This window comes from Cervus canadensis, chromosome 8 (assembly GCF_019320065.1).
Source record: "Cervus canadensis isolate Bull #8, Minnesota chromosome 8, ASM1932006v1, whole genome shotgun sequence".
Classification (NCBI taxonomy): domain Eukaryota; kingdom Metazoa; phylum Chordata; class Mammalia; order Artiodactyla; family Cervidae; genus Cervus; species Cervus canadensis.
This window is the reverse complement of record NC_057393.1, coordinates 57582245-57602288: the sequence shown is the minus strand read 5'-3', so window position 1 is coordinate 57602288 and position 20044 is coordinate 57582245. Positions and strand designations below refer to the sequence as shown.

Here is a 20044-nt window from a genome sequence, read left to right as displayed (position 1 = left end):
AAAACTAAATTTGGAGCAGAGAGATGAGACAGCAAAGTCTTCCTCTTGTTGGCCCCTCACCACAAGGGGAGACGTGGCCTCAAAGTCCAGCAGAGGCACCCTACAAGTTTTCCCCCAGCTTGGGTCTTGCAGGGGACTCAAGACAGAGCCTTAAGGGGCATTCCAATGCTGACCACAGAGCACATGGAAAAATCCCCAAACGGTAACCCACCCCTCAAGGATTTCCACATCACTCCCTCCCACAAGGCACCATAATGGGACTGGCACACAGGTCATGTAAAGAGCCACCTGGTGGTATTCCAGATCCAGCCCCCAGGCTTAATGCTCATCCAATATAAATATCTTCTCTAATTCAGGAATCTTTATGTCCCACTGGGGACCTTCCTAGAGGATATATGACAAAGGGGGAGGCTGCCTGCCCTGTATATGTTTTCTGGTAAGAAAAAGTGAAAGTATTATTTGCTCAGTCATGTTTGACTCTTTGCAACCCCACGGATTGTAACCCGCCAGACTCCTCTGTCCATGGACTTTTCCAGCTGAGAATATTGGAGTGGGTTGCCATTTCCTTCTCCAGGGAATTTTCCATGGATTGAACCCAGGTCCCCCGCACTGTGGGCAAATTCTTTACCATCTGAGTCACCAGGGAATCCCCTTTCTGGTAAGTAGTGGGACATGATATTCTGGGACTGCATGAAGAGTTGTAACAAAAATGAATGAAGCATTTTTCTAACCATGCCTCTCCATGGCAGGTATGCCTCTCACGGGACCAGAGTGCTCAGAATCTTGGCCAGTGCTCACACATTTCAGATTGATGTGCCCAGCCCAAGCCAAAGGTGGACAACAAGGGCTCTTCTCAACCATAAGTAGTTTTGAGATTAATGGAAAAGCAAAAAGACTGTGAACATTATTGGAGAAGCAAAATGAAGTGATGGCAAAAGACTGAAACCAAGCATGATGTGTAAGGTTTTCTTTACCCCTACTTGGCTGATGGTTGACCTGTACCTGTGAGCATGCTCTGAGCAGGCTGCCTAGAGAGAGGGTCACAAGTTGTTGGCTTCTGAATCAAACAGAGACGCTCCAGCTGCTCTCGGCCAAGGCAGGGGCTGTGGGGAAAGACAATAAGTTTGATCAGAGGCCCCTGGGAGGCAGCTTCCCACCACTCAGAGTATGTGTGGTGGTCCCATGCTCTATCGGTCAGCAGATCCATAGATGCCATCAAAGGCTGATCTGGTTATTCGAAGTACACTGGAAGGAATGGCTTTGGGAGCTTTCTCTCATAGAGGAGACCCTAGAGTCACCAAGGTCCCCTATGAACCTCCCATTGTCTCTTCTTTGGGTTTGATAAGCAGCCTTTCAAAACCTCCATTTTCTTAACTATAACAAAAGAATAATATTCCTATTTCCCAAGACTGTGATGGCTGCAAACTAAGGTAGTATGTATACAGCACTGCTGCTTTTAGTGGGTCCTGACTTTTTGTAGTTTGCTTTCATTTTCCAGCTGGCCAGCCATGCTCCAGCATCCCCACTGTGATGGCCCCTGAGGTCTTCACACAATAACTTACCTGCTGATCCTTGCAGCTGAAAACAGGAACCTCTCATGCTGGCATTCAACTGAATTTGCTGAGACAGCATTCTAGCAAACAAAGGATGTTCTAGGCCCTAGGAGAATAATGAATGAAGTGGGGAGCCTGCCCTACCCACAGGGCCACCTCTGCTCAACATAAGCTACATTCAGGGATGAACAAAGTAGAGAATGAGCAGGAAGAACAGAGGCAAAGCCACAGGACTTAGAGCCTAGGAAAAAGCCAGCACTGGGCCTCATCTGAAGAAGGCAGGCCAGGAAATCAACCATCTGAACAGATCCAGTAACCCTTTATCACCCAGGGTGGCCCCAACCTCAGGGACTCCACATCTGCCCCCACTGTTTTAGGCAGCTAGACCAAGGTGGAGATGGATGCTGGCAGACAGCTTGCCACTAAGCCTCTCACTGTACCCTGGGATCAGTGTTTTTATGTTACATATATTTGACCACAGTTAAGAGACCCTAGATTTCCCTTTTCATGGAAAGTTATCAGTAACCTCTGATGAAAGAGATGGGAATGCCAGACCACCTGACCTGCCTCTTGAGAAACCTGTATGCAGGTGAGGAAGCAACAGATAGAACTGGACATGGAACAACAGACTGGTTCCAAATAGGAAAAGGAGTATGTCAAGGCTGTATATTGTCACCCTGCTTATTTAACTTATATGCAGAGAACATCATGAGAAATGCTGGGCTAGAAGAAGCACACACTGGAATCAAGATTGCCAGGAGAAGTATCAATAACCTCAGATATGCAGATGACACCACCCTTATGGCAGAAAGTGAAGAAGAACTAAAGAGCCTCTTGATGAAAGTGAAAGAGGAGAGTGAAAAAGTAGGCTTAAAGCTCAACATTCAGAAAACTAAGATCATGGCATCTGGTCCCATCACTTCATGGCAAATAGATGGGGAAACAGTGGCAGACTTTATTTTGGGGGACTCCAAAATCACTGCAAATGGTGACTGCAGCCATGAAATTAAAAGATGCTTACTCCTTGGAAGGAAAGTTATGACCAACCTAGATAGCATATTAAAAAGCAGAGACATTACTTTGCCAACAAAGGTCCATCTAGTCAAGGCTATGGTTTTTCCAGTAGTCATGTATGGATGTGAGAGTTGGACTTTAAAGAAAGCTAAGCATCGAAGAATTGATGCTTTTGAACTGTGGTGTTGGAGAAGACTCTTGAGAGTCCCTTGGACTGCAAGGAGATCAAACCAGTCCATCCTAAAGGAGATCAGTCCTGGGTTCTCATTGGAAGGACTGATGCTGAAGCTGAAACTCCAATACTTTGGCCACCTGATCTGAAGAGCTGACTCATTTGAAAAGACCCTGATGCTGGGAAAGATTGAAGGCAGGAGGAGAAGGGGACGACAGAGGATATGATGGTTGAATGGCGTCACCGACTCAATGGACATAAGTTTGGGTAAACTCCGGGAGTTGGTGATGGACAGGGAGGCCTGGTATGCTGCGTTTCATGGAGTTGCAAAGAGTTGGACACGACTGAGCAACTGAACTGACTGACTGATGCGAGTCATTAAGGGTTGTGAAAAACTGGCATTCATAAACTAAAAGTAGAGGAGTACCAGAGATCACTGAGGACTCTGATTCAGCTTTCGATTGAGAAGGCTGGCTGCCATGCAGTGTTGCCAGTCCCCTCATGGGCATGTACTAGCAGGTAACTGGAAGGGTATTTTGCAGTCAAAACATTCTCAAGATGGCCTCCAGTCAGTCATGGCTTCTTTCAGCTTTTAATCTATCAAGTGAGCTGAGCACACCATCCCAGTCATCCCCACCAGGGGGGTGGGCATGTAGATAAACACAGTCTTGGAGCCTTCAGACCAGTCCAGATGAGTACCATCAAGAGGAGAAGAATCAGCCAGCCAAGCCCTGCCCTAAATTTGTAACCCAGAAAATTGTGAAACAGAATAACAAAATACCTGTTATTTTAAGCCACTGTGCTTTGGAGTTGTTTGTTACACAGTAATAGATAGTTTTGTTTCATCATTATTGATTGGGTTTGCAGTATATGGTGATACATATTTGCATCAACAGAATTGGGAGCCATAATTTTCTATGAATTGCTTTAAGATATAATATATGCATCACAATCCAAATCAACCACCATTTTCTCTTGCTGAAACAGATGTATAACTCATTCCAAAGAACAGCTCCTATAATATCTTCATTGGTCACATGCTGCCTGTGAATCTGTGCTATTTATAGAACTTACCATGTTAGTGCAATCCAACTTACAGGCTATTTTAAAATTTATGAATCATTGTGTTATAATGTAGAGTTATGTTGATAAGCTCATTATTTTCCCTTGCAAATTAAATTACAAGTGATTCATCAACAAAGAAAGCAGCAGTAGTGTAGCAGTTAGGAGTGCAGATTCCAGGTCCAGTTGTGTGTGTTCAAGTCTCAAAATGGGAGAAAATAGAAAGTACTTTGTAGGGTTGTGAAGGTTAAAGTCTTTGATGGGTACAGTGTTTAGAATAGTACCTGGTTCATGACAAACCCGAAAAGGCTACTACAGCTTGTTTATTTTGTCCTCATCAATTTCATATCATCACCTAGCTCTTTCTCCACCAAAAGATAGAGCAACATAGTAGGGGGACACGGGATATCTGCCTTAGAGGGTGTAGCATAGATTTGGCCCACAGACAGCCTTTGGGAAATCTCTGTGGAATTAATTGATAATTACCCAATGAATGCATACTTCCCTGAGACATCTGACCTCCTTTAAACAATGTCTTCATTGTTTAAAGGGATTGCTCCAGAGCACCAAGTACATGGTGGTTCAGGCCCAGAGAACAGATGTGTCGAACCCACCTGCCTCTGAGTCCTTGTGCCCTCGTCCCCCTGCTGGTGTCCATGGTGAAGTTATCCAGGGACCTGTGCAGCAGGCCTCCCGCGGCATCCTCCAGTCCAGGTACGAACAGCGCGTTTTCTGAGCATGACAGTCTCTGAATCCAAGCGAGTTGGTTGGACTGGGCCAGGTGTGCAAGACTCAGACTGGCCATTTGCACACACTTATCAGAGTCTGAAATGTGGCAGAAACGGACAAACATAAAAACCCACAAGAATGATGCTGGGTCCATCACTCTTATGGCAGCAACACATCACAGGCCCCAGGTGCTGTCCTGGCTTTTCTTTGTCTGCATGGAGGGACCTAGTTTTCCTCATGCTGGCTCGTGGAGCTGCTGTGATGAGCCCTGAGAATGCCAAGTCTGCCTCGTTAGCACTCACTAAGGAAAGAAAACTCAGACACACAGGTAGAAAGAGAAGGGATACCCTCCACCCCCCGGCAGCTGACAGGACTTTGAGCACAGTTAACGGCAGTGTCAGCGCCAGCAGAGCCTTGTGTGAAATTAACTGCCGCCACCCGTTCTGCTCGCTGCCTTTACAAACCATCCTCCAAATGTTAACAAACAGGTCTGCAGATTACCTGAGCTCCCAAGGTTACTCTCTGCCCTGTGGAACATAATCTTTCATCCCTACACAGCTTAGTTTCCTTACTACTAAGATTTAAGATCCGATTTTCTGAAATATGAATAGATCAGATGTGTTGTCTTCCAGTTTTAACAACGCCCTCCCTCCCTTCTTGCAGAAAGAGGTAACAAATGATTTTGATGAAATCCCTAACGTGAGCCCGGGAATGTGAGTGACTCTCACCACTTCACTGTTTATGTCATTCGTAAATGTACTGGATTCGATAGATTCCTTAAATTAACCAGGATTTATACAAAGCCCGGTTTGTAATTTGAAAAAAGAAAATGATGACTATGTTCTGACTATCAACAGATGGTACAACCCTGCTACAACCAAGAAGCAAAGAATGCTCAGCACACGGCATTTGTGTGGCTCCAGTGGTGTGTGTGAGTGTGTGTGTCTGCGCTCATATCTAGAGCACAGTCAGGTGTCTTCAGTGAGAGCTTGTCCATGAGCATTTATTTCCTCTAGTAAACAATCCCCCTTACCTACAACGGTGCCTGGTTTGTTGTCAGTACTGTACCCACTGAAAAAGGTAGCTCCTTTTTTTTTTTTTTTTGGCCTCACAACATAGCATGTGGGATCTTAATTCCCTGACCAGGGATCAAACTTGCACCGCCTGCAGGAATCTTAATCACTGGACTGCCAGAGAAGTCCCAAGGTAGCCTTTAAAAAATACTTCGGCGGAACATTCTGTGTCTAGGAGGCATTCAATATCATCATTCACATACAGTAGGCAAGGGAGATGGAGAAGGAAATGGCAACCCACTCCAGTATTCTTGCCTGGGAAGTCCCATGGACAGATAGAGTTACAAAAGAGTCAGACACAACTTAGCAACTGAATAACAACAGGCAAGGAAGGAAAGAAGACTAAACGCAATTTGAATATGATATAGCAGCAATGACAGTAATATCCACACTAGCAGCCTACCCATCCTGTGTGCTTATCACATGCCAGGCACAGTGGTAAGCATGTTATCTGTATTGTCTCATTTAATCCTCACGAGAACCCTGTGGGTTAGATATTATTATACCCACTTTATAGATGAGGAAAAGTGAGGCTAAGAGAGAGTTAACAATTTGCTCAAGGTCCCCAGGTTTTGTAGGTGGTAGAGCAAAACTCACTCAGCTGACTTTACAGCCCATGCCAGAAAATGGATGTACCAAGGACATGGAGATAAAAACAGCATAGGAGATACATCTGAAGCCTGTCCAGCCCCCTCTGATTGCCAAGGTCTAAAGGGACAGCGACCTTAGCCTTAATTATGGTGGATATTTAGTACTCACAGGGAGACACTGTAGGGAAAGAAAGTGGTGACAGGGACTCAGCTCAAAAAGGCTTTGTGGGTTTCAAAGAAGCCTATGCATAGAGGTTGGCAGTATGGGAAGAAGAGGATGTGCCCTAAGAGAGGAAGGCTCCAGAAGGTAGCAGAGGAGTAAGATCACCAAGGGCCTGAATTCCCAGCAGAGTTCTGTCCCCAGCAGAAGATGGAGAGCACTGGGGCACCAGAGAGGAAGCCACAAGGAAACGGAAAAGGGAATTAGGGCAGGATGGTGGCTGGTCACTGCAGATCTGTGGAGTCTTACAGCCATAAGCCTGTGGAAGGGCCACAAGTACCCCTGAAGCTTCTGGCCATCTGTCTGAAAGGACGAGAAAAGCCCTGTGGTCCCCCTCTGCAATGCTGACAGATTCTCTCTAATTTAATCCTGAATTTATGCACTTGTAGAAGCTCGGTGATTTTTCTCTCTCCCCAGGGAATCAAATATAACTATAAAGTAATATGCTTGTTGAGACAATTCACAGAAGAATGACTAAGAAACACTTGGAAAATGTCCAACTTCCCAACAGTCAAAGAAATGTCAAGTGAAACAATACTAAGAAATCATTTCTCCCTATAAATGAACAAAGATAAACATGATAATATCTATTCCAGCAAAGATGCAATAAAACAGGCACAATGATACTGGGCATGGGAATGGCACTCAGAAAAACAGCAAAAGCCCTAAAAATGCCCCTGCCTTTGTATCCCCAATTTAAATGAAATCTAGCTTAAAGAAATAATACAAGATACAAAAGAATTTTTCTTCCACTGATGTTTGCTGCAGTATTATTTATGATATTGGAAACTGAAAAGTAAACATCAAATCAAAATAGAGGAACAATTAACTAAATGACTGTGTTTCCACACCAATTATCCAACCATTCATTCAAAAAACATGTGTTAATATTAACCATCTCCCACTTGATACACCTCTGTTTCATGTTGGAACAGTAAAGGCAGGGACCTTCTCCCTACCCTCTGGGAACTCCCAGCTCACTGAAAACTGGAGGTAGACACATCCACAAATAAAAAGGGCAGAACACCACATGTGAGAAGATGGAGCCTGCACCAAAGAAGGAGTAGCCAGCTCCATCTGGGAAGGCAGTACAGAGGCAGTTAACTAGCAAGGACTTCAAGGAGCAGATTGTCCTTGAACTTATTCTTGGAGAATCAGACTTATCTTGGTTGTCTAAGCCTGGTAGAGCATGGCAAGTAGAGGCCATGCAAATATTAGATTCCCCAAAATTCCTATTATGGTAGATTTTGTAGTTTGGGAAAACACTGTATTATGAGCAAAACAGGCTTAAAAAGACTAATTTTGCTAGTAAGCCCACGGTGTCTTTATAAATATTTTATGTTCATTGATATCAGGCAATAAAATAGATACTGATGTCTCACACTTTATCTCAGCAATAACAGGTAAGACTCAATTTACATTCATTATTTCCAGCTCCCTGGAAACATCATAGAAATGCTACTCTGTGACTTCAAAGACATATTTATATATTTATTTGGTTTTGCTGAAAATAAGAGGCCACTTTTATTTTCTGCATTTGGTTCTGCATCCGAACGCTCAACAATTTTGTTTCCTAGTTGATCCCCAACCCCAGGAGGCCAGGACCCAGTGATGCAGCTCCCCTGTGAATTGACTGGTGCCAATCCCTTGGCATGCTGCAGTCTATGGGGTCGCAAAGAGTCGGACACGACTGAGCGACTGGACAACAATAAGAAACAAAACCCCCACAGCAGGAGCTGCCATTACTAGTCACATAGAGCCATGACCATCACACATTCACTCTAGATGAGCGAGAAACAGCACGGCCCATCCTTGGAGAACAGCACAAACCTGTCGGATAAACAGTTACTCAGCTGAGGACACTGAGGCCCAGAAAGGGCAAGTGAGTGTTCAGAGTCACGCAGCTAGTAAATGGCCTAGCTCTGGGTCTGTTGGACTCCAGGGTCCACATTCCAAGCCCGGGGTTCATCTGCATCCAGATCACCTGGGTTCTTTTACAAGTGCAGATTCTGATTTAGGGGCCTGAGATTCTGCATTCCTAGCTGGCTCTCAGGTGATGCACCCACAGAGACCGCTCTGGGAATATGAATGGTGAAACCACTATATTATATTGCTCCCTGTTATAAATGAATAAGAAATAATGGTGAGAGCTCAACAGTAAATGTGATACACCCAGCCTTCAAACCCAAATAGCTTTAGGTTGAGAACGTAGGGTCTACTCACCACTTGTAACTCCAGGAGAGCTCATCTGAGCGTTAAACCCATGCTGGGCGCAGCACAGGCCCAGCAAATATTTACAGGTCTTGACTGAATCAGTGACAAATGTGTGCTTTTTCCCAGTGATGCTGCTTGTGATGATGAACTTCTTTCGCTGTGGGGAACAAACACTAACTTTAAAATATTGATCATTCTCACTCATCCATCGGAGCACAATTATCCAGAAAATAACCAAATGCAGGAGCTGTCAGTTGGATACCAGTGTAGTAGGCATCCAGAAGGGTACGGCAGATGTTATCTGACTATGGCCCAACATTTTTTCTTAGATTAAATACAATTTTTTTTCCCCTTCATTCATAAATCAAAGGTTTCTTTATTGAGCAATTGCTATCTGCCAAGGACTGTGCTAGGTGAAAAGAATACGAAAAGAGTTCAGTACAGGCATTGCCCTCAGCAAGGAGTGAATATAATTTCCATGTGCATTGGGAAAGGTCATTAAATACAGTTTGCGTTGTCCAAACTCTCAGACATGGAAGGCAAAATCTCAGCTAGCAGGTTTATAGAAAAGATAAAATCGCATCAGTAACCTCATATTTCATGCTGTTATGTGCCAGGTTCTGTTCTAAATCCTCTGTGTTTTAATTCATTTCATCCTAGAAGCTACAGAATGAAAGCAGTCCCATCATTAGCCTTATTCTACAGATGAGGAAGCAGATGGAGACTCCTCAGAATGCAGCAGGAACTGAGGTCATATCACCAGGAAACACTTCCTCAGCATTTATACCTTCAAGGCCCATGCACAAAGGGATAATTTTTGTACAGCTCACTGAGATAAATTGGAGAGGACTATCTATATGGGCCTATCTATATGGAGCTTCCCAGAAAAGATCCTTAAATGTTTGCAATATATAACTCTAATAAGGACAATGAAATATACAGTAATAGAAATTACTTTAAATACGAATTTATACAAAACTTCCAAATAAAATCTCTATTCTAGATATTTCATAAGAACCTTGAGCTTGCTCCTGTAAAGATAACTTTATAAATACAGGTTTTACGCTTGAAAGGGCACTCTGAAACTCCTGAACTTCTTTAAGGCTAATCCCTTTTAATTTGTGATAGTTACCATTCCCAAGAAACTCCATTCACACAATCAAATATTAACAAAGGGCGACAACTGTTCATTGCTTTCCCTTTAAGAAACTCTTTTTTACCATTAACCTAATTTCAGATAATTTAAGCATTCTCTAAATATCCTTTACTTTTATTAACAAAGTAATGTTGAACCTGTACTAATGTGAATGGATTTTGAATTTGACTGAATTATATCTAGTATTTTTTATTTAGTGAGTTTTCTCAAACATTCATAGATGCTATCCAACTATCCTTATAAATTTTTCCTCAGTATTCAAATTATAATGTCTAAACTCCACTGGTTGATCATTTTATCCATACTTTTCCAAAGTTGATTATTTGCTTAGAATCCATCTACTTTTTCAGTATGCATTGATATGCTTATATACAGTCATGACAATTTTATATTAAGTTCACTCAGGTATCAAAAATCTTGGATAAGTCATTTTTTTAATTGAATAACTCTTCTTTAACAAATTTAAAAAAAGAATTATTCACACATGCACACATGTATACCACATCTTTCTTTCAGACCATAAACTCTTGCCAAACTCTTATGCTTTTGGACCCCAGTGCCCTAAAGTATTAAAAACCCCAGAGAGTAGAATTTCTATCTCATTTCTTGGCATGAAGCTGAAAGAAGTCTTGACTGTAGTGGTTTAGATTTTTTTTTCCACTTTGATAACATCATTTAATGGGAAAACCATATCTTCAAGCCAACTTTCACACAAGCAAACTGCTCTATGAATAAGATGATGTGTAACTTGAATCTCAGGGTTTTCAGCACAAACACAAAAAAATGTATTTACATCTGTGTTGTTACAGACAAAAATACTTGGTGTTTCTGTAACATCATGTTTGTTTCAAAGCATGTTTTATCATTTCAAATATTTCTTCCCTAGTAATTTTGTTGTTACTTCTGTTCCTTTGCAGGCTTATTTATTTGTTTGGCTTGACACATCTTTGCAGGCTAAGATTCTCTGAGACAGAGGCAGATGTGCCCAGCTAAGGAAGTTGAAACTCCAGACCCCTACTTGGGAAGGCCATTTCCTGGAAGGGAACAAGCAACAGCTTCATGTGTTTTTATAAAATGTTAAAAGAAAGATGCTTTCACCACAATCAGTTAAAATCACTGACTCTTCTTTTGACTGCAACTCAGTTTTATTTTTCTCACCAGAGGTAACACTGCATGATGGAGAAGCAGACCCCACTAAGGAGAAGCTGAAATGCATGGGGCTGCTTTCAATGTAGAGTTAATGGGATTTATTTATGTGATTTGCAGTCTCTCCTGCAACAGTTTATTGCCAGCCATCCCAGAATACTCCTTGCATTGGACCAACTCACCTAAAGTCTCAGCATAAAGACATAGGGCCAGTAGTCATGTAAAACTGACTATGCCCTACAATACCCAGCCTCAGAAGTATGTGGCGTCAGTGCCAGAGGGGAATAAGATTTGAAGTGCAGAGCCAGAGGCCAGTCTGCAGGAAACATTTTCAATCATTAGAAATGAAAACCTGTAATTTAATTCTCAAAAACATCTAATTAAGTGGAATTTTTATCATATCAGGAATGTACTTTGTAATTGTATATACACTGCCTTATCAATACAGTGCACATTTTTTCTTTTTCTTTTTTTTTTTTTTGATGGGAATCACACAATATGGAATTTATTTGATTTTCCTGTGTTGGTAGCCTAGAAACCTGCAGTGGCGCTTCAAAGAGCAAGAATGTCTCTGTCGCAAAGCTGCATGTTTTATGGATCTCATCAATAAAAACAACTTTCAATCAGATGTGCTGGGTTTCTCTTCTCTCTAGAAAAAAAGATATTTTGAAAGTATCATCCTATGGGAAAGCACAGAGTGTATGCCACCAAAACTTTGAAAGAGAAAAAAAAAGAATTATAGAGTTTATCAGGAAGTTCATTCAAAAGAATATTAATTCTTTTTACTTTTGTGATTTTGCAGTAGTTGATCTTTTAAAATTCAAGGGTTGTGGTGATTTATTTTCTCATTCTACATGAGCAGTCACTTTAAAACCTTGTTTGTTTTTGGAAATTTGTGTCCTTGTTTTTAAAGAGAGCCCTACAAACGCTGTATCCTCCCAGGCTTCACGCATTTCTCTCCAGACATTTTTAACTACTATTAATATCCAAGAACAGTTATTAGCACGGGTAAGTTCATCATTTCACAATGAATGATTTCGTGATTGAATAATCTTCTGAATCGATGTCTCTGTCACAGGCGGGCTGCCAATGTACCTACAAATCATATTCATTGTAAAAATGGCATTTTTTTTTCTGTTTCCTTGGCTACCTCTCTTCAGGTTGACAAAACAAATGTTAGCAACTGTCTGAAGCGTTCTGGCTTCCGCTAGTAATTAAGCAAATTTGAAACTAGCTTCCTAAGTTGTAGCATGAAGAGTTCAAGTCATTTTCTGTGTAAGATGCTGGGTTTGTGGCAAGCAGTTGGTGACATTACTTCCCATGATGACTTTTCCATATAAAAGGATATTTATGTTGAGAAAGAGACTGGTCATCAGAACATGGAAATCCTAATTAGTGACTGGCTGTTTTAAAGCTACTAAGATTGTTTTGTGAACCAGATGACTTTCCAGCTTTAAACAAGAAATTACTTGTGGTCATGGGGAAAATAAATATCTGTAAAAGTTAAACCGACTTAAATATAAAATATTTAAGGGGGCTGTTAAATTTATGGCTTCAAAATTTCAATTTTTCAAAATTACTTGGTAGGTAGTCTGCATTTCTACAAATGTTTTAAGAGAAATTACACTGAGAATTGAGAATTTTGAACAATCAACTATGAGATAGAGAAAATAGGAAGTAATGACAGCATTGAATATTCAATAATCATGCCCCCACTGTGGCCTGCCAGTCTCCTCTGTCCATGGAATTCTCCAGGAAAGAATACTGGAATGGGTAGCCATTCCCTTCTTCAGAGGATCTTCCCCACCCAGAGATCAAAGCCTGGTCTCCTGCATTGCAGGCAGATTCTTTACCATCTGAGCCACCAAGGAAGCCCTCATTCAATAATTAAATTTCACCAAATAATCTTTCAATTGAAATCAAGTCATTTGAGTCATTAAATTTCTGAGAAGTCCACAAATAAAAATATCAATTACTTTTTTTTTAGGTAAGGTCAAAAATATTTGGGAAAAAGTCAGTTTTCTGATATCATAAAGGCCACTTTAATACAATTATGCTCAATTCTTATTTATTTTTAGATGTAAACTTTTTTCCCTAAGTAAAAATAATGCTTTATTATGAAATTATATTGAGAATCACACTTTAACAAGGTCAACTTCAACAGCCAAGATGGGAGAAAAACAAAAAACACTGAGAAAATGAATAAAACCAATTGTGTTCTGCTTAGGAAACTCTAACATCAGATAGTAATAATGAAGATAAGAACCAAAGAATCAGAAAAAAAAAAAAAACAACAACTTGTTAGTAGGAAAAAATTGAAAACCACAGAAGAAAATTCAGTAGAAAAAAAATGAAAATGTTTACTGAGCCACATTCAAAGAACTTCATGTTTTATAATGAAATCATTGCTGAAGGTATGGGACATGCACTCAGAGGACAGGAGAGTTGATTAGCTAGTGGACCATTCTCTGCTATGGAGACACATAAAACGTTTTTTATGCCAAATTTATTGTTCAGTTCAGTTTAGTTCAGTTGCTCAGTCATGTCCGACTCTTTACGACCTCATGGACTGTAGCACGTCAGTCTTCCCTGTCCATCTCCAACTCCCAGAGCCTACTCAAACTCATGTCCATCAAGTCAGTGATGCCATCCAACCATCTCATCCTCTGTCATCCCCTTCTCCTCCTGCCTTCAATCTTTCCCAGCATCAGGGTCTTTTCAAATGAGTCAGTTCTTCACATCAGGTAGCCAAAGTATTGGAGTTTCAGCTTTAGCATCAGTCCTTCCAATGAATATTCAGGACTGATCTCTTTTAGGATGGACTGGTTGGATCTCCTTGCAGTCCAAGGGACTCTCAAGAGTCTTCACCAACACCACAGTCCAAAAGCATCAGTGCTTCGTTGCTCAGCTTTGTTTACTGTCCAGCTCTCACATCCATACATGACTACTGGAAAAACCATAGCCTTGACTAGACGGAACTTTGTTGGCAAAGTAATGTCTCTGCTTTTTAATATGCTGTCTAGGTTGGTCGTAGCTTTTCTTCCGAGGAGTAAGCATCTTTTAATTTCACGGCTGCAGTCACCATCTGCAGTGATTTTGGAGCCCCAAAAAATAAAATCAGCCACTGTTTCCACTGTTTCTCCATCTATTTCCCATGAAGTGATGGGACCAGAATGCCATGATCTTCGTTTTCTGAATGTTGAGTTTTAAGCCAACCTTTTCACTCTCCTCTTTCACTTTCATCAAGAGGCTCTTTAGTTCTTTGCTTTCTGCCATAAGGGTGGTGTCATCTGCATTATCTGAGGTTATTGATATTTCTGCCAGCAATCTTGATTCCAGCTTGTGCTTCCTCCAGCCCAGCTTTTCTCATGATGTACTCTGCATATAAGTTAAATAAGCAGGGTGATAATATACAGCCTTGACGTACTCCTTTTCCTATTTGGAACCAGTCTGCAGTTCCACATCCAGTTCTAACTGTTGCTTCCTGACCTGCATACAGGTTTCTTAAGAGGCAGGTCAGGTGGTCTGGTATTCCCATCTCTTTAAGAATTTTCCACAGTTTGTTGTGATCCACACAGTCAAAGGTTTTGGAATAGTCAATAAACCAAAAGTAGATGTTTTTCTGGAACTCTCTTGCTTTTTTGATGATCCAGCAGAGGTTGGCAATTTGATTTCTGGTTCCTCTGCCTTTTCTAAATCCACCTTGAACATCTGGAAGTTCATGGTTCATGTACTGTTGAAGCCTGGCTTGGAGAATTTTGAGCACTACTTTGCTAGTGTATGAGATGAGTACAATTGTGCGGTAGTATGATCATTCTTTGGCATTGCCTTTCTTTTGAATTGGAATGAAAACTGACCTGTGGAGGTATGGGTCAGCAGTGGCCTGCTGCAGGGGCTCTGGGTGCAGCATAAGCCCTCTTGGAGGAGGTCACCATTAACCCCACCATAGAAGAACCACCAGAACTTACACAGGACTAGGAAAACAGACTCTTGGAGGGCACAAACAAAACCTTGTGTACACCAGGACCCAAGAGAAAGGAGCAGTGACCCCACAAAGAAACTGACCCAGACATGCCCATGAGTGTCCAGGAGTCTCCAGCAGAGGGGTGGGTCGGCAGTGGCCTGCTTCAGGGTCGGAGGCACTGAGTGTAGCAATGCATTCATGGGACCTTTTGAAGGAGGTCACCACTATCTTCATTACCTCCACCATAGTTTGGCCTCATGTCAAGCAACAGGGAGGGAACACAGCCCCACCCATCAATAGAAAATTGGATTAAAGGTTTACTGAGCATGGCCCTGCCCATCAGAATAAGACCCAGTTTCCCCCTCAGTCAGTCTCTCCCATCAGGAAGCTTCCATAAGCCTCTTATCCTTCTCCATCAGAGGGCAGACCGAATGAAAACCACAATCACAGGAAACTAACCAAACTTATCTCGTGGACCACAGCCTTGTCTAGCTCAATGAAACTATGAGCCATGCTTTGTAGGGCCACCCAAGACAGACAGGTCATGGTGGAGAATTCTGACAAAACATGGTCCACTGGAGAAGAGAAGGGCAAACCACTTCAATATTCTTGCCTTGAGAACCCCATGAACAGTATGAAAATTAATTGCAACTAAATTCAAACAAATGATGTTCAAATGTTATTTCAAAATCTTTACATTTAATAGGTGTGTTGCTATTGTAATTTTTTTAATGACTGACAAATGTTTTCACATCTGTAGTCCATGGGAGACAGCCCAGATGCCTCCATGCTATGTGTGCAAAGGGAAAATTAAAATACAAGGAAAATATTCAAAAGCATGCAGACTCCATTGCGCCTGCTTCAAACTCTTCTTCCCCATCTGCCATTCCCAACCTTGCTCTCAAAATCAGTAGATTCCCCAAACTGAAAGAACTTCACCCAGAGGGAAAGTTGTAGTCCTTTAGGCTAATGGCTGCCCACGGAGGTGAAAGGGGGCTGTGTGAGAGATGGCCAGAAGAAATGGCCTCCAGGGGACTCTCAAATCCCCTGAGAGACTTCTTCCAAATATGCCATAGTCAACGGAGTACAGGTTAGCTGACAGGCTGTGAGCTTATTTTCTTAGGAGAAGATCACCTGACCTATTGTTCCTTTAAAGGGGTAACAGATCAAAGGAAAACAAAGCCTGGGTCATTTCAACTGAGTGACACTCACATAAGCCAAAATCTTTTCAATTTCTCTCCACTGAAACCGTAAAGTTGCAATTCTGGTGTTGTTTCTCACTTCATATACTATGACACCCTTGGCACAGATCCCCAAGGCCATTTCCCCTTCTGGCCTTGTCTTCTCTGGGAGAACTTGGTACACCAGCACACCATATTCTGGGAGCTGCTGAGTGACCTAGAATGAGAACAAGGCCAATTAAGAAGAGACAGGCACATTGGTCCAAAATAATGGATTTCAAACCATTCCATGAGGAAAAAAAAAAAACAAAACCTTAACAGATGTTCTGAAAAAAGAGTAAGATTGCCAAATAAGTTTAGGAAACACTGAGCTAAACATATCTCCTTACTACAGCATTTCTCTGTGCCTCTAATATGATAGTGTTGTTATATTTTATTAATAGAATGAAGGAATCCTTCCCTAATGAAGTACCTTGAGACACTTGGAACACTGATATTAATTATGAAAGTGATACCAAAAAATAATAATATTCTGAACAAGGTTGTAGAATTCAGACTTTTCTGAATCATCTCACAGGGATTTCTTTTCCTAAAGTCTACTGCAGTACTATCTGATACAACTCCTTCATTTTACAGATGGAAAAACTGAGGCCCAGGCACAGAAAGCAGCCTTTCAAATGATCAGCAGCACTATTAAAGCAAAATAACATCCTGCAGAAAAAATGAGCAATCACTGGCATTTCTCACCGTGTGGCAGTGATTTAGTGGGGTCCCCACAGCCCAAGATCTGTCTTCAGTTTACCAGTTTAGGAGACAGAATTTCGTCAGGGACCTGAGGGTCAGTCAGAGCTGGGAACTGCATCAGGCTAACCAAAATCTTCACAGACTGGTGCGTAAACCTAATACAAATATTTTTTTTTTTTATGTCTGAATGGTAATCATGTCTCTATTCTGGTCTCTGCCATCTTCATCTTCACCTGGTAGACTCCAGTTCTTACTAGAAGATTGATGCACCCAGGCTCAAAGCAGGTAGGCTCAAAATGTGTGGATGTGTTCTCCACACATTTGAAACTCTCTCAGAAGGGTTTCAGTGGTGAGATCTGGTGCTCATCTCTACCCCAGAGCAGAGGGGACAAAATCCTGCCCAATCTCTCTCATCCTCAGGTCAGGTCACAAAAATGAGGACAAATTATGGCTTTGGAGAGCTCCTTTCTCAGGGTCCTTTCTGTCTTTTCTCCCTGTACTGATAAGTAATCTGTGCAGATAAGTCACATTGCCTACAAAACCTACAGCTATTTGCATGATCTTGATTACATTTCTGGACCCTGAATCTCACTGGTTCTTTTAACTTTGGAAAGACCCGGGCATTGTCACTATCATCATCATCTAAAACAGTATTTATTGGACATTAGTGCTGAAATATCCGATGGCCAGACTACGCATGTACTTAAAGTATGACAAAGCAGGGCCAATCCAAAACAATTGGGTAAATTCTTTTAAAGAATTTGATGTGTTATTTCTTAAAAAAAAAAATTAAAGCACTAAAACAGTCATCATTAGATGATGAATCAGAGTAGAATATTCAATAGAATAGAATTCTATTGAATATTCATCATCAACAGAAGATTCTATTCATCAATAGATTAGCTTCTATTAGACTTTCTTTTATTTTTTTAATTGTCTAGTATTTATTTTAACTTTTAATTTTTTAATTATATAGAAAGGGATATGATATTGAAGTACTTGGAGCCACAAAATTCTTGAAATGGTTCAGTGCCATTCTGTAACAGAGCAGGACCCTACAGGGCTTTCCTGGGACAGACTTCCCTATCCAATCTCTTTCGCCTGCCTCTTGTTTGTAGAAAACCTTCAGCTTCCTAGGCTTTCCCTCCTTTGACCCTATCATTGCACTTCTGGGAATCTGTCCTAAGAAAATATACCAAATGATCAAGGTCAAAACCCTTTGATCAGAGTGATGTTTGGTGCAGACTTCCAGAGTTGGGTTGAGAAAACTAGTTCCTTGGAATAAATGTTCCTAAAGGCACCACCTTATAGAATACTTGGAGAAGGAAATGGCAGCCCACTCCAGTATTCTTGTCTGGAGAATCCCATGGGCAGAGGAACCTGGCTAGCTAGCTACAGTCCATGGGGTCGCAAGAGTCGGACATGACTTAGTGACTAAACCACCACCTATGGGGTACTACCTAAAAAGGTATCACCTAAAGGTAAGGGAAGCTGGTGGCTCAAAGGTAAAGAATCTGCCTGCAGTGCAGGAGATGTAAGAGATGTCGGTTTGATCTCTGGGTCTGGAAGATCCCCTGGAGAAGGAAATGGCAACCCACTCCAGTATTCTTGCTCGGAAAATCCCTTGGATGGAGGAAACTGGTGGGCTACAGTCCATAAAGTCACAAAGAGTAGTACACGACTGAGCGGCTAAACACAAAAGTACTACCTTAAAAGGGATTATTGGGCAAGCTTTACAAAGGATATTTACAAAACATTTGTATTTATCTGGGGAATGCATAGGTTATAATGCCAAGTGGGAAAAAATAGAAGGTACAATTAGTATGACTTCAACAACAAAAGGAAAATATTTTAACAGCATATGGCAATCCCTAGTTACGTGGAAAAAATGGCTCCATGGTTGAAGAAGTTTGGAAAACACTGATTTAACCTTGAACAAGTTGTTCTGAGATTAATATGCTAATATAGGTGTGAATCTTGCCATCAGCGGTACCCAAACTGGACTTCCGCCAAATCTGATGAACTGGCAGAATTAGTCATCAGTGAAGCATAGGCCAATAGGTGTCATCTGATAATGGAAAAGGGAGCCACAAGGAGCTATAATTAAATAATCCAGTAAATGTTTATTGGAGTAACTCATCTCTGTGCTGAGTTCTGGGGATCCAAGGCCCTCTGGACATTTACAACCTAGAAGAGGGGACAAGAAATGAACAGAAATATCTGTGATGTAGACTGTCAGCAATATATGCCAACAATGTATAAAATGTTTCTAACCTTTCACCCTGTGATTCTACTCATGAGAGTCTGTCCTTAAGAAACTAAGCAGAAATGCAGTTAAAGACATATGCAGAAAAAAATATGAATCTCAGTGTTGTTTAAAATAGCCTCATATTTAAAATAATTTATGTGCCAAACAACAGGATACTGAGAAAAAATTTGGGGTACCTCATGTGTTGATTCAAAAGAAAGTTTCAAAATTTTAGTGAGATGAGATTTAAAAACAGCCCACAAAACTGACTATATAATATAAATCCAATTTTAAACATAAATGCATGTACACATGTGAATGCAAAGATGACAGAGGGGAGGATGAATATATACAAATTGATTGTACTGTCTCAATGGGGAAGAATGAAGTGAAAAGTGAATGTGTTATTCACTTAGTTGTGTCTGACTCTGCAACCCCATGGACTGCAGCCCTACAGGCTTCTCTGTCCATGAAATTCTCCAGGCTAGTATACAGGGGTGGATACCCATTCCCTTCTCCAGAGGATCTTTGTGATTCCAGGGTCCAACCCAGGTCTCCTGCATTGCAGACAGATTCTTTACTGTCTGAGGCACCAGGAAAGCCTATTTGCATGTGTGTGTGTGTGTGTGTGTGTGTGTGTGTGTGTGTGTTAGTCACTCAGACATGTCTGACTCTTTGCAACCCCATGGACTGTAGCCCACCAGGCTCCTCTGTCCATGGGATTATCCCAGCAAGAATACTGGAGTGGGCTGCCATTTACATATATATATATATATATATATATATATATATATATATATATCACTTTGCTGTATATACCTGAAACTAATGGAGTATTGTAAATCAACTACTTTAATTTGAAAAAGATATCCCCCCAAAAAAGTCCCCACACTTTTCCTTGAGTTGGTGGCTTCCTTTACAACTACTGGTCATCCTTCAGTGGGAGGAAGAAGGGACACAATGAGCCAGGCACAGTAA

The 20044-nt window shown here is 41.3% G+C and overlaps 1 protein-coding gene across 1 annotated transcript in view; it reads right to left on the bottom strand.

Moving 5' to 3' along the window:
• Window positions 1–20044, bottom strand: part of FRMPD2 (FERM and PDZ domain containing 2) — a 64904-nt gene that overhangs the window by 22446 nt on the left and 22414 nt on the right. The window contains exons 12-16 of the mRNA XM_043475502.1: window positions 16106–16291; window positions 8647–8784; window positions 4661–4688; window positions 4416–4626; window positions 1003–1103 (exon numbers count right to left, since the gene is read on the bottom strand). Of these exons, the coding sequence (XP_043331437.1) occupies window positions 1003–1103; window positions 4416–4626; window positions 4661–4688; window positions 8647–8784; window positions 16106–16291 (664 nt within the window). The remainder of the gene's footprint in view (window positions 1–1002; window positions 1104–4415; window positions 4627–4660; window positions 4689–8646; window positions 8785–16105; window positions 16292–20044) is intronic.